At 32.7% G+C, this 13,690-nt stretch overlaps 1 protein-coding gene across 2 annotated transcripts in view; it reads right to left on the bottom strand.

Annotated features, from left to right (window-relative positions):
* The window catches only part of CARPB (Carbonic anhydrase-related protein B), a 191,787-nt gene that overhangs the window by 7,906 nt on the left and 170,191 nt on the right, over positions 1–13,690 (bottom strand). For both annotated transcript variants that reach the window (XM_081976655.1, XM_081976654.1), the window contains exons 6-8: positions 11,850–11,945; positions 7,682–7,748; positions 5,424–5,578 (exon numbers count right to left, since the gene is read on the bottom strand). In XM_081976655.1, coding sequence (XP_081832781.1) covers positions 5,424–5,578; positions 7,682–7,748; positions 11,850–11,945 — 318 coding nt within the window. The remainder of the gene's footprint in view (positions 1–5,423; positions 5,579–7,681; positions 7,749–11,849; positions 11,946–13,690) is intronic.

Raw genomic sequence — 13,690 nt, 5'->3', positions numbered from 1 at the left:
AATTTGAAGTTGATGATGGTATCAAAAAAAAACGAAACGTCGTAGCTAAATACTAACATTATTTTCTTGAATAACATAAAAAAGTGCTTCCAGAAGGTGCTATCGATTTTCCAAAATAATTAATAATAAAGTGGTAAAATATAAAATAGAAATTTGACTTTTTGGTTTTTGTCGGATTTCTCCGGATGAAATTTCTACCAAATTATTTAGTGATGAAATGCGCTACTTTTCACGGATTTTTTTGTGATTTCACACACTCCTACACAATTTGGACACCAACTGTTAAATAGGTTGCTAACAAAATTATAGTACTTTGCCTAGTACTATAATACTATAACTAGTAATGTAATGAATCATTTTCAAGACTGAAACCGACTACTTAATAGAGCATATTACAATACAGTGCAAAATAAAAATAAGTACAAAAACCGTGCCCGTTAAAAAAAAAGTTACAAACAATTCGAGAGCAGAGCGATAACACTGAGTAGATCTACTCTCATTTAGAAGGGATTATAATGGTAATAAACTAGCATCGGAGAACGGCAATTCGAATTTTGGGCGTACACCTTTCGCTAATCGTCCAAGCAGTCGAGAATAATAGAATTCCGAACCGCTTTAATTTGTATCGAAACGGGGGCGGTCAGAAATAGTTATGGCAATCGATCAATCCTCGTTAATAGAGCTGGACTTTCGGTCGAAACACAGTAAACTGGCAAGTCGAGTAATTCGGGACGGCATTGTTGTGCAAATGAGGCTTTTATTGTCGCTTCCGCAATGCTGCGTGCTACCCTACTCTTCAGCTTATCATCGAACACTCAAAAATGTCATTAAAAAAAGTTGAGCAAGCATAAAGCCCTAATTTACAATATTCCAGTTATAAATTCAATATTAGTGACAAATAGTTCCGCACAATTTACGCGAGAAAATTAAATAATCGAAAAAGTTTAATATTAAAAAACTAATAATATTCGCCAAATTTATATTTGACTACGATAGTTTATGCATCATTAATTCTCGTCGTCATCAATTCGCGCCAGCAATATCCAATAAATCAGAAATAGATCACAAAAATTGAGATATTTCCGATATATAATGCAGCAAACGACAATTTTGACTGACAAATGGTGCGTCGACTATCACAAAACTGTTTCTATATTAATCTGTTTTCCTATAAAATTGAAAGCGATAAATTCGTGATTTTATCAAAATGACGGGTTATTTGGATATAATTTCCTGCGTTTATCGGCGCACCGTGTGTAAGTTTCGCTTTGGAAAATATGCGAGAATCGAATTAAATTTTTTGTTCCGCAGCCAGTTACGGTAAACAATACGCAAGTGGGTATTTGCGATCGTTAGCCCGTTAATGTATAACTTTTACTCGGACAACGGAAAATTGTAAGCATTGAGTTTAATCGGCGATTCACGTGGAAAACTCCAATAATTTATTTCCGCAATTGAATAATCACGTGCAACACCGACATTTTCACTGGGGAATAGGCTGGAAAAGTAATTAAATTGGAAACTCGTGAATTCATTTTTCTAATAGGAGGTTTTTGTTCGGTTCTGTTTATTAGATTTCGGTTTGATACTAAAATTTTAACTGCTCGCGTTTTAAAAGCTGTTGTTTACCTGTCTGCAAATAAGATAGAGAATAGAGGGATGTGGATGGAGGTTTGCAAAAGATAAAACTCAAGAAATAGTATAAGAAAAATATATTGTGATTGTTTGATTCGGTAGTTAGTCAGGAAAGTCGAGTCTTGTGAATCTGGCAGTTTAAAACAATTGTTAAAAGTGTTATTGCACTTGTAGAGGCCTCTGGCAATTATTAAAAGATTTACAGTAGTACTTAGACACCTTTGACACTTTTACAGTAGTTCTAGAGGCTTATGGCAGTTTAAATCAATTCCTGAAAGGTTTAGTGTACTTCTAGAGACCTCTGGCAATTATTACAAGATTTACAGTAGTACTTAGAGAGCTTTGACACTGTCACAGTAGTTCTAGAAGCTTATGGCAGTTTAAATCAATTCCTGAAAGGTTTAGTGGACGTGTAGAGGTTTCTGACAGTTACTACAAGATTTACCGCAGAACTTAGAGAGCTTTGACACTTTCACAGTAGTTCTAGAAGCTTATGACAGTTTAAATCAATTCCTGAAAGGTTTAGTGCACTTGTAGAGGCTTCTGGCATTTATTACAAGGTTTACAGTAGTTCTTAGAGAGCTTTGACACTTTTACAGTATTCTAGAAGCTTATGGCAGTTTAAATCAATTCCTGAAAGGTTTAGTGCACTTCTAGAGGATTCTGGCAAATAATTACAAGGTTTACAGTAGTGCCTAGAGAGCTTTGATACTTTCACAGTAGTTCTAGAGGCTTTCAGCAGTTTAATCAATTTCTGAATAGTTTAGTGGACTTGTAGAGGCCTCTGATAATTCCTCCAAGGTTTGCAGTAGTGCCTAGAGAGCTTTGACACTTTCACAGTAGTTGTAGATGCTTTCAGCAGTTTAAATCAATTTCTGAATAGTTAGTGATCTTGTAGAGGCTTCTTACAATTCCTCCAACGTTTACAGTAGTGACTAGAGAGCCTTGACAGTTTCACAGTAGTTCTAGAGGCTTAGGGCAGTTTGAATCAATTTCTGAATAGTTTAGTGGACTTGTAGAGGCCTCTGACAATTCCTCCAAGGTTTACAGTAGTGCCTACAGAGCTTTGACACTTTCACAGTAGTTCTAAAGGCTTTCAGCAGTTTAAATCAATTCCTGAAAGGTTTAGTGCACTTGTAGAGGCCTCTGGCAATTATTACAAGATTTACAGTAGTGCGCAAAGAGCTTTTACACTTTCACAGTAGTTCTAGAGGCTTTCAGCAGTTTAAATCAATTTCTGAATAGTTAGTGATCTTGTAGAGGCTTCTTACAATTCCTCCAACGTTTACAGTAGTGACTAGAGAGCCTTGACAGTTTCACAGTAGTTCTACAGGCTTAGGGCAGTTTGAATCAATTTCTGAATAGTTTAGTGGACTTGTAGAGGCCTCTGACAATTCCTCCAAGGTTTACAGTAGTGCCTACAGAGCTTTGACACTTTCACAGTAGTTCTAAAGGCTTTCAGCAGTTTAAATCAATTCCTGAAAGGTTTAGTGCACTTGTAGAGGCCTCTGGCAATTATTACAAGATTTACAGTAGTGCGCAAAGAGCTTTTACACTTTCACAGTAGTTCTAGAGGCTTTCAGCAGTTTAAATCAATTTCTGAATAGTTAGTGATCTTGTAGAGGCTTCTTACAATTCCTCCAACGTTTACAGTAGTGACTAGAGAGCCTTGACAGTTTCACAGTAGTTCTACAGGCTTAGGGCAGTTTGAATCAATTTCTGAATAGTTTAGTGGACTTGTAGAGGCCTCTGACAATTCCTCCAAGGTTTACAGTAGTGCCTACAGAGCTTTGACACTTTCACAGTAGTTCTAAAGGCTTTCAGCAGTTTAAATCAATTCCTGAAAGGTTTAGTGCACTTGTAGAGGCCTCTGGCAATTATTACAAAGTTTACAGTAGTGCCTAAGGGGCTTTGACATTTTCACAGTAGTTCTAGAAGCTTATGGCAGTTTAATTAAATTCCTGAAAGGTTTCGTGCCCTTGTGGAGGCTTCTGGCAATTATTACAAGGTTTACAGTAGTTCTTAGAGAGCTTTGACACTTTTTCAGTAGTTATAGAGGCTTTTGGCAAGTTAAAACAATTCGTGAAAGGTTTAGTGGACTTGTACAGGCTTCTGGCAATTATTACAAGGTTTACACAGTAGTACCTTAGAATGCTTTGACACTTTCACAGCAACTGCGTGTGAGGAAGAGAGCGCAATAGGTGGAAACTAATCTCTTAGCAGAACGAATGGAGTTTGAAAACGTCAAGCTCACTGATGACGTGCAATGGCCGAATTAATGCTGACGACTGACTGATCATTAACATCCTGTACTATGAATTTCCTGTTAGTGATTGACTGAACCAGTCAAGTTCTGTGCTTAAAGAGAACAATTTCAAGTTGTCCTTCTTAATCCTTTAGCATTGTATTGTATTTTAATTTCCTCATTTTTTGGACTATAGCAAAGTTAAAAAAAAATCAAGAAATTCATTTGTTACACAAATTCCGAATATTTTATAACTGGTTACATAAATACAGCAATTTCTCTGGGTAACTTTTTTCTGACTAAAATAAATGATTTTCCAGATAGAGTCGATGCTTTTTTTATTGGCTCACCTGGTACTAAAATAATTTAAAGTTAAGTCGCAACCTATATTATGTGCAAATAACGAGGTTATTAAATTCCACGCCTATTAAACTGGCATACATTAGCATAATTGCTGAAGTTCTATGAAACTAATATACAAATTGCCGGTAAATAACCGTGTCGTGTTGTGACCGCTCTACTAATAAATATAAACACGCACAAATTGTGTTCCTTGCAGTCGTTCTGCAGTATCGCAAAAATTTGCTGAAAAGTCAGCAACGTCCATATTAAACTGAATTAAAAAAACCGGCTGATTCGATGATTTTAATCGCGAGCACCAGCAAGCTTTAACCAGACAATAAAGTGTTAATGCCTCGAAAACGTTTTAACAACAACTGGGATTTAGTTCGTAATCCGTAACATATTGCAGCCGAGTGAAGCGTTAAAAATCCCTACTTTTACATAACAAATTTTTAGGTTTTTCTAGCATTTATAATTCCAGTATTTAACACAAATTGTTTTATAGAATTCACATTAATCTGATGCACTCTAAATGACACATATTTGGTGCTAAAGTTTATGGTAAATGAATGGATTGGATTTCCAACAAATATCTAAATCCCGTAACTGCTGAATAATCTATCTACTGGATTCTAGTTATTGTTAATTTAAATTGTAATCCTTTTAAATTATTCACTAAGTTATTGAAGCTTCCATGTTAAGTGATATTAATGTTACAACTACCCAGAATTACTGATGGATCTCTAATTGAAATTGCTGCTAATTTTGACGTGTGTGAACCAATTTGATAGTGACGAGGTGACACAATTAAGTGGCACTAAATTTCTGTTTGAAGAAAATCCGACCAATTTACGTAGCCCGTAAAAAACTCCATTAAAACTAACCCAAAAGCGGGCAGGTATAGCGACCAGTGTGAAATATGCCGGAACTCCTGGAGCTGAAAATTAAAACTTCTAAATTAATTATATCGCGAATGGCCGTGGAGACATTAATAATGGTAATTTACAGCTCCGTGATCCTAATCTCACGTTTCTTTGGGTTTTGCACTTTAACAAATTGCTTAAGCTTACGCCCTTAAGTGTATTATACGCTATGTTGACACACTTACTCTAATTAGGTTCGGACATTATTCTAATGAGATTTCCTATCAAACATTTTTTTTTTCCAAAACCTCGGAAGTAACTGAGCAAAATTCACTTACTTGTTGCTTGGTAATGTAAATGGGTTTGTTCATGATCAGCCAGGTAACGGTTTCATGACATGCAGGCATCGTTGTTGATCCATCGTATGTCATGTAGTACTCGGTTTCTGGAAGTAGTCCTCTGACTGACAATCTTTTTACTTCAACTTCTTCACCTAGAATTATCCAGTAAAAATATTATAACTCAAAATGATTTTAAGTGACAAGCATAGTGTCACATGGTTTAGAATACAGAACCATCCAAACAGAGCAAAAAGCTGTTTGTTGATGAAAACAGGCAATTCAATCAGTGCATTTCCATTTTCTTATTAAGTATTTTTTCACAAACATTATTGTTGCTTATTGTCCAATTTAGCTTTTTATGTACGTCCAAAACACGCGTCTATATTTGTGCTACTTGTAGTACTTTGTGACTCAAGAATTCTCAACCTTTTTAAAATTTTCAAAAAAGTTCTATGGACAATTCATGAACACTTCAGTGCTTGATATCAATCAAGGGTTTTGATGATAAGATGATTGTTGCATAAATATTTATTTAGAGACTTTTAAGAGATACAAACCTACCCGACCTTCCTTAAATAGGGGATGGAAACGAACCCTATATTTGAAACATAAATAGAGTAAAAAAGTAAAAATTTTATTACTGTATGCCTTTTGCACAAAATATAAAATGAATTTGTCTCAAAAATAACTCAAACTGTTTCCGTCAATGTTGATAGAGTTTTGTGAGCAACTCAAGAAATTGTACACTAATATGGAAAATTTTTGGAGAAATTACCAAATAAATTCAAGGAATTTTAGAAGAATTCAAGGAAATAATGGAGAAAAAAAATCAGGCAAAGAAAATTATAAAATGCCAAATAAATAAGTTTCTTGGAGGAACCACAATGTAAGTAGTATTTATATCTCCATGGAATCAAATTTGACAGTTCTGACGTTAAGGAGCTCATGTTATATTTTTCTTACGTCACGTGACAGCTGTCATAACTGTCAAAACCCATTCACGGGTGACCTAAAAGTATAAAATTAGAAATAGTCTCTAATTTGAGGAATTACGATAGAAATTGTGTTTAAAGCTCTAAAAGGGGCCAAATTTGAGAGTTGAGACGTTAAGAAACACTTTAATACTTTGTTTGCGTCACGTGACATCTGTCATAACTGTCAATTACACTGGAAGTTGTGTTTAAAGCTCTAAAGGACCAAATTGTAGAGTTGGGACGTTAAAAAACTCTTTAATAATTTGCTTGTGTCACGTGACAGCTGTCATCACTGTCGAAACCCGTTTACAAATGACCAAAAATTTTAAAATTAGAAATAGCTGCTAATTTAAAGAATTACATTGACAGTTGTGTTTAAAGTTCCATCTAGCCAAATTTGACAGTTAGGACAAGGAATACTTTAATACTGCGTCGGCGTCACGTGACAGCTGTCACAACTGTCAAAACTTACTCACCGTCAGTGACCTGAAAATATAAAATGCCAAATAAAAGTGTTTCTTTGGGGAATTGCATTGTAAGTAGTCTTTACAGCTCCATGAAGCCAAATTTGACAGTTTTGACGTTAAGAAACTCATTTTATACTTTTCTTACGTCACGTGACAGCTGTCATAACTGTCAAAACTCACTCACCAGTGACCTGAAAGTATAAAATGCTAAATAGATGTGATTCTTTGAGGAATTGCATTGTAAGTTGTGTTAACAGCTCCATAGAGCCAAATTTGACAGTTCTGACGTAAGAAACATTCTGATACTTGTCACAACTGTCAAGTTCTGGTCCATAGAACTATAAATATAATGTACAGTGTGATTTATCCAAGCCTTAGAACTATTTTCGATTGGTAATTTTGCGACATTTCAAAGTGTCTGTTATGTCACAACTATTAAATTTAACTCTATGAGTGATATCAATGAGTTAAATTTAATTAACTAACTTAATATTAAGTAAATTCAACTTGCAATGCGACTTATCAAAGAATTTTGACAGTTGACAGCTGTCAGGTGATGTAAGAAATATATACAAATGTGTGTCCGTTATATCCTATTATTTATTATACAGTAACTCTACTAATTTTACTACTTTCAGTTAAAAAAAATGGACTTTTGCTATTTGGTAAACAGATTACTTTCAAACAAAACCGTATTATAACATTTTAGTCTTCTTGAACTGAAGTATATTTTTGTACAGTTTGGCATGTACTCGTAAATTAGTAAAAGTTTGCTATTATTACACTTTTTTATAAAAATACATATTTAACTCACCACCATAACGGATTTTATCCAGCTGGTCTATTAGTATCCGCAGTTCGGGATTTGAAAGGTCACCCAACTACAAAAAAATGAGAATTAGTGATTATTGACAAAACGAATCATCGTGTTAAAACGATAAGAGAAAAATGTCCTAAACAATTAGAGCATGCATCTGCTAGTTTTTGTAATTTTGATAACTTTATGGTATTGAAAGTCGTATAATGAAAATCATACTTTTTGATGTCAGTGGAATCTTTGACAGGCTCTAAAATGCGATAAATAAATGCATTTTATCAGTTTTAAATTCTGATAGAAATTAGTTGCTGGATCATTTTAATATGTTTGTCCGCGTGTTCGTTTGTGTTCCTTTTTCTTAAAATTTAAATTAGGGACAATATGATAGCAGTAATTATTGACAACAAGACTCACTACATTTTGTTGAGAATCTCCTTCTGTCAAAAGAAAAACAAACGTTCAGCAGTACTAATTCTTTAAAAGTTTCAATTCGACAAACAAAATGGTACTAAAACTGAAATAAAGCACAATTACTACAAAATTAATAGTTTAATTAATAAAATGCGATTAGTTAGGAAAAAAAATCTTAAAACATAATTAAAATCAGTACAATACAAATTTAATTATTTTACTACAGAAGTTTATTGGGATCTTAATAGAAATTTGAAAGTTTCGAATTAAAAGAAATTTGATGAGTGCTATGTTTTAAAAATATTTTCATTTTTCTGGAACTTCCGGTTTAACCGGAAGTTGATGTCAACTTGCTTATTTTAATTGAAACACGGTATATATTATTGTATTTTTAAATATTCCTCTCAATTTCAAATATTTTTCATATATCATAACGTATATCTATCTACAACGGTTTTCGAGATGACACTTCAGGTTTACAAGTGGCATAACTCCTAACCAGAATGAGATAGAGCAAACCGGCTTACATGTTCTTATCTTAACTTTTTGAGATCTATCATTTGGTGATATTTTTAATTTTAACAAGTGTCAAAATTTTTATATTAGTAAAAAAACTGACACCTGTCAAATTTTCTGATATGACCACGCAATAGACCTTAAAAAGTTAAAATAAGAACATGCAAGCCTTTTGCTCTATCTTATTCAAATTAGGAGGTATGACACTCTGAAAACTAAAAATGTAATTTTTCAGGCGTCAATATTTCGAAAACCGTTGCAGATAGCTATTATGATACATACAAAATATTTGAAATCGATAGGACTATTCAAAAATATAATAATACACAGGGCGTTTCATTTAAAATAAGCAAGTTGACATCTACTTCCGGCTAAACCGGAAGTGACAGAAAGATGAAAATAGTTTTAAAACATTCATCAAATTTCTCTTACTTACTATATTTGATCCTGATAAACTTTTAATAAACGGTTTGAGTGGCTAACCCTGTATACCTGGCATTTTAACTTCAAAATATGACACACATGGATTATCATTTTTCCTATTTACTATGGTTAACAAAATACAGGTTCTCTAAAAGGTCTGTACAAGATTCTATGACATATTCCTGACATCAAAATAAACCGATTTAAAGTTTGCTTTAACTAACAATTTAACTTTTACTTTAAACTTCCCTTAGTCCGAAATTGTTCCGTTTTCGAAATACAGAGTGGTAAAGCTAAAAAATAAAAATCTATTTTGTTTTTTAATTTTTTGTACATTTTGTAGCATATGACTTTAAAATCTGGCAGCCAGAGGTTTTTTTGAGATGCAAAACCCGCATTTGAACACTTTGAATGAATTTCAGGTGACAGTATTTCGATAGAGTGACGAACACTAAAAACCGAAATATCTCAACAACGGTTTACATTAGCGGTTCTTAGCAAGATTATTTTTTTTGCTTTAAAATGTTTGAAACATTATTTTGTTAAAAAAATAAATAAGAAAATTACGGGTCACCTAAAACCATCAGAAGTGCACTGTAAAGCACCCTCTAACGGTCGCAGTAAAAATGTGTCCAAATTCGGGTTTCGTTTTTCAAAAAACCCATTGGTACCAGGTTTGAAAGTAATACGTTACAAAATGTAAATTAGGTTTTAAAAAATCGATTTTTATTTTTTAACTTTACCACCCGGTATTTCACATTTCGTACTAAGGTAAGTTGCTTTAAATCGGCTTATTTTGATGTCAAGAATATGTAATAGGATTTTGTACACACCTTTTAGATACACCCTGTAGAGAGAGCATCTACACTCAAAAACAATTAAATTCAAAAACCAAAATGCGTGGAAAAAGTTATAACTGATTAACTAAATGTTCATAGAAATTTTCTTCATACTAAAATCAACAAAGCTGTGGAGATAGAAAAACTATTACTATCTTCAAAAAGTTAAAAATAAAAAACTAGTAGTTTAACATTAACAAAAAATTCAAATAAAACAAAACATTACAAAAATAATAGACAAATTGTTTTAAAACTCGTACCCTTAATCGCTGTTTTAAATCTGTATATTACTGAACTAGACTAGACTAGGTTTTAATTAGACTATGATATTTTGCACATATTCTGTTACAGTCAAATTACCACTTAGTCTAGGTGCAATCCGCCATAGAACCCAATTTTCGCAAAATTCTTGTACTTTACTAATTCTTTAAAAAGTTTCAGTGAAGCAAACAAAGTGAAAAATTGATATTTCTTCGAACACAAGACGTCATTTAAAAAACGCCTAGAAACTTCCCGAGATATTGACCTAGACAGGACTCTCTAATATTAAAACAAAATAAAAAAAAATGGTTGGTTAATTCGGGTCTACTTGAAAATTGATCTGTTCTGAACTGGCTTCTTCCCCACCCTGTATAGTACAGTTATAGTGTATTAAAGTCAATGTTTTGTACTTCAGCAAAAAGCCAAGAAATTAAGCCCAACGACAGTTCAAACTGCATCAAAATCCGTTGGTTTGCTTCAAAATGGCGGAGTCTTAAAAATGAGTAAAAAAATCAGTGTCCCGGCTCGCAGTTTTGGCCTTATTTCTGTAAAAATATTGTAAAGAACGAAATGTTGTTACGGAGACAAACTACAAAGTCTGTTTTGGTTAATACATTTGAATGGTTTGGGAACGATCAACAATGTGCAATAAAAAAATCATAAACATTATTTAATGATAAATTAACGAAAAGGTAAACTCAAAAAATACAAAAATTTGAATTTTGTTATATTATTACACACTGTCTCTTGAAATATAAGTCCTTAAATGCATACTTCACTTAACAACACCAATTTCTTATATTGTTTTTAACATTGCAGAATTTTAGCTACAATTTAACAGTGTTGAGTTCAAGAACAATAGACTAGAACATCAAAAGTTTATTCCTTGATGAAAATATGCATGTCGACGACACTAAACCGCAAAAACATCGATCTGGAAGTCGAAACTACCACCCGATTTACATAAGAAAAGGGAGATTGCCCGTTCTAGTCGAAGTCACTCACTTAAGGTTAACGAGTCTCTTGTTACCACCAAGACCCGGCTAATTTACAAGTTGATTGTCGGTTTCAGCTTTTTATTTACAATTCTCCTTGAGATTACGCAAGTTCGACAAATTACGTTGTTGCGATAAGGTTTGTTCTGCTGCAAGACTGGAATAATGAACGGTGTTAAAAAAGTTTCAAGAAACTACGTAAAATCCATGCAAAATTTTTAAAACGTCTGTATAGTTATTAAAGTACCATCTATTGCTTGGATGATAGGTAAATATGAAATGCTTTTATTAAGGAATTAACTTCGACTCGATTCCAAAACTCGAAACATCCGGCTTTCGTCTCGGTAATAAATCAAGTTTCAGCTGGTAACATTTCTTGCAATTTGGAAACTCAAATTCCCATTAATTTTAAAACCAGTCGGCAAAACACTAATTCTTGAAGGCAACTTATAACAAGACGGTGTCAAGAGTTAGCAACAATCATTCATTTCTAACTGGTGCGGTTTTGCTTTTCTCTGCTGAAACCTTCTTTCTTAACAAAACTTGTTTCAACCGGTAATTAAAAACCAGGAAAACACACGAAAAGTTAATTAAAACCCATTTTAAGAAGTCTTATAAATACGAGTTGAGGGGTTTTTCCCACTACAAGCGTGGTGTTGGCGTAGACATTACAAAGAAGGAAAAACAAAAGTCGATAAAGTAAAGCGTAATAGGATTTACCTGTAACAGTAACGAGACAACAACAATCCCTTGGGCCTTATGCAGGGCTTCCGAGAAATTTGTGTAAAGCTGCGAGTTGAAGCCGAAAATCTGGATCTGGAAACGGAACAAAATTGGAAATGGACACATTGAAATCTCAGGTTTTAAGTTGTAATTTCAAACTACAGTTTGTTAAATGTATAAGTTAAAGAGCCATTTATATTTTAAATTTAAAGTTAAATGTTTTGAATGTCATGATTGCTTCGTCAGTTATTACATTCAAAACCTTTTCATTAAACGGACTTTTTCCAGTTTTTTTATTTGTCCGACTAAAAGGTGACCACTCTGTAGGTTTTTTTCATTTTCTGTCGCTGGGGTTTTCAACCATGTAGTATTGTCTAACTGAGGACAAAAGATCACATCAGCAAACCTTTCAGGACTTGATAATTTAATTAAAGTTTAGATTAAATTTGGGCAACTATTAATAAGTTATTTGTGTTTTAGTTGTCTAATCGCTTTTGACAGAAATCCAGAAAAATTCTAATCAAATCTTTTATTAATAATTATAATTTTAGATAATTAATTGAATTTGGTTTTTAATTTGCTTGTATTTGTTTTATTTTGCCTTACGCTCTTCCCTTTTCTCTACTATTTAGTATTTATCATACAATAGTATTTTTCCAAACTTGTTAAATACAGGTAATATATGTTTTACCTACTTTTAGACATTGTTCTTACATTAGAACATACATTTGTCGTTACCTGATGTATATCAAAGTTTTTTTTATTTTTATAGTTTCGTGTGAGTTCATTTAAAAAAATGTACTTTGTTTAACAATTTTATAAAAAAAAACTATTTTTGAACATTTTTACGGAAAAAAATGGTTTGGTAGAGAAAATCTTTGCATCATGAAAATCGACTTTGACTGCATAAATATAGGTTTATGGTACAAATTTGATAAGAACTGTTTATTTAAACCCCTTAAAAACTACCAGCAAAATTATAAACTTAAAATTTAATTATTATAATTATTATTATTATTATTAATAACTGGCTTATTGGAAACAATTAGTATAAACACACCCTAGGATCGACTATAGCCCAGAAATAGGGCTATATCGTAACGTTGCACAGACCCCGCTAAACTTTACCGTTTGGCCATTAGAGGGCGTCTATTTGACTGTTTTTTTATCGTACATTCTCGCAAATATCTGGAAAACACCTAAAGTTAGAGGTCTCAAGTTTCTACCACATCTGCATGTTGATGGAACACAACTTTCATTTATATACTATTTCAAATTAACGAACTCTTTGGATATACTGAAATGGCATTATTTTTTAAATTACTTTAAAGAATCTCATGTTCCTCAGTTCTAAATCACTTAAAATTAGTGTAGACAAAATTGACTTCTTCCCAGCAAAATTGGGATTTATATTTTTTATACAAGTATACTAAAAACAAAAAAAAATCCTTCAAATCTTGTTTATTAACAAAAGACGCGTAAAATAAGATAAACTTTCTTATTTAGAAAAATATATAAAACTACTACAAAACTTAAGTATTTTCTAATAATGCCATTATACTGGGTGTTTAATAATCATGAAAATGTTCAATCAATAAAAATTTAGCCCTTTACGCAAATTCTGTACGCCTCTGAGGTGGTGTCAAAGAATGATTGTTAAATAATTCGGTTATAATTTGATTTTAGCTTTGATTTTTGTGCATCATCAGGAATTATACTGTACTGATAATCATTGAAAAGCTAGGAAAAATACCAATTAATGTCGAAAAAAGTGCTTCCGAAGTAAACATCAAAATGAATTGTAAAACCATATTTTGAAATGATTATTTATGGTATTT

This window comes from Ips typographus, linkage group LG3 (assembly GCF_016097725.1).
Source record: "Ips typographus isolate SLU linkage group LG3, UJ_Ityp_2.0, whole genome shotgun sequence".
Classification (NCBI taxonomy): domain Eukaryota; kingdom Metazoa; phylum Arthropoda; class Insecta; order Coleoptera; family Curculionidae; genus Ips; species Ips typographus.
Note: the sequence above shows the minus strand (reverse complement) of the source record. Positions and strands in the feature narration are given on the sequence as shown.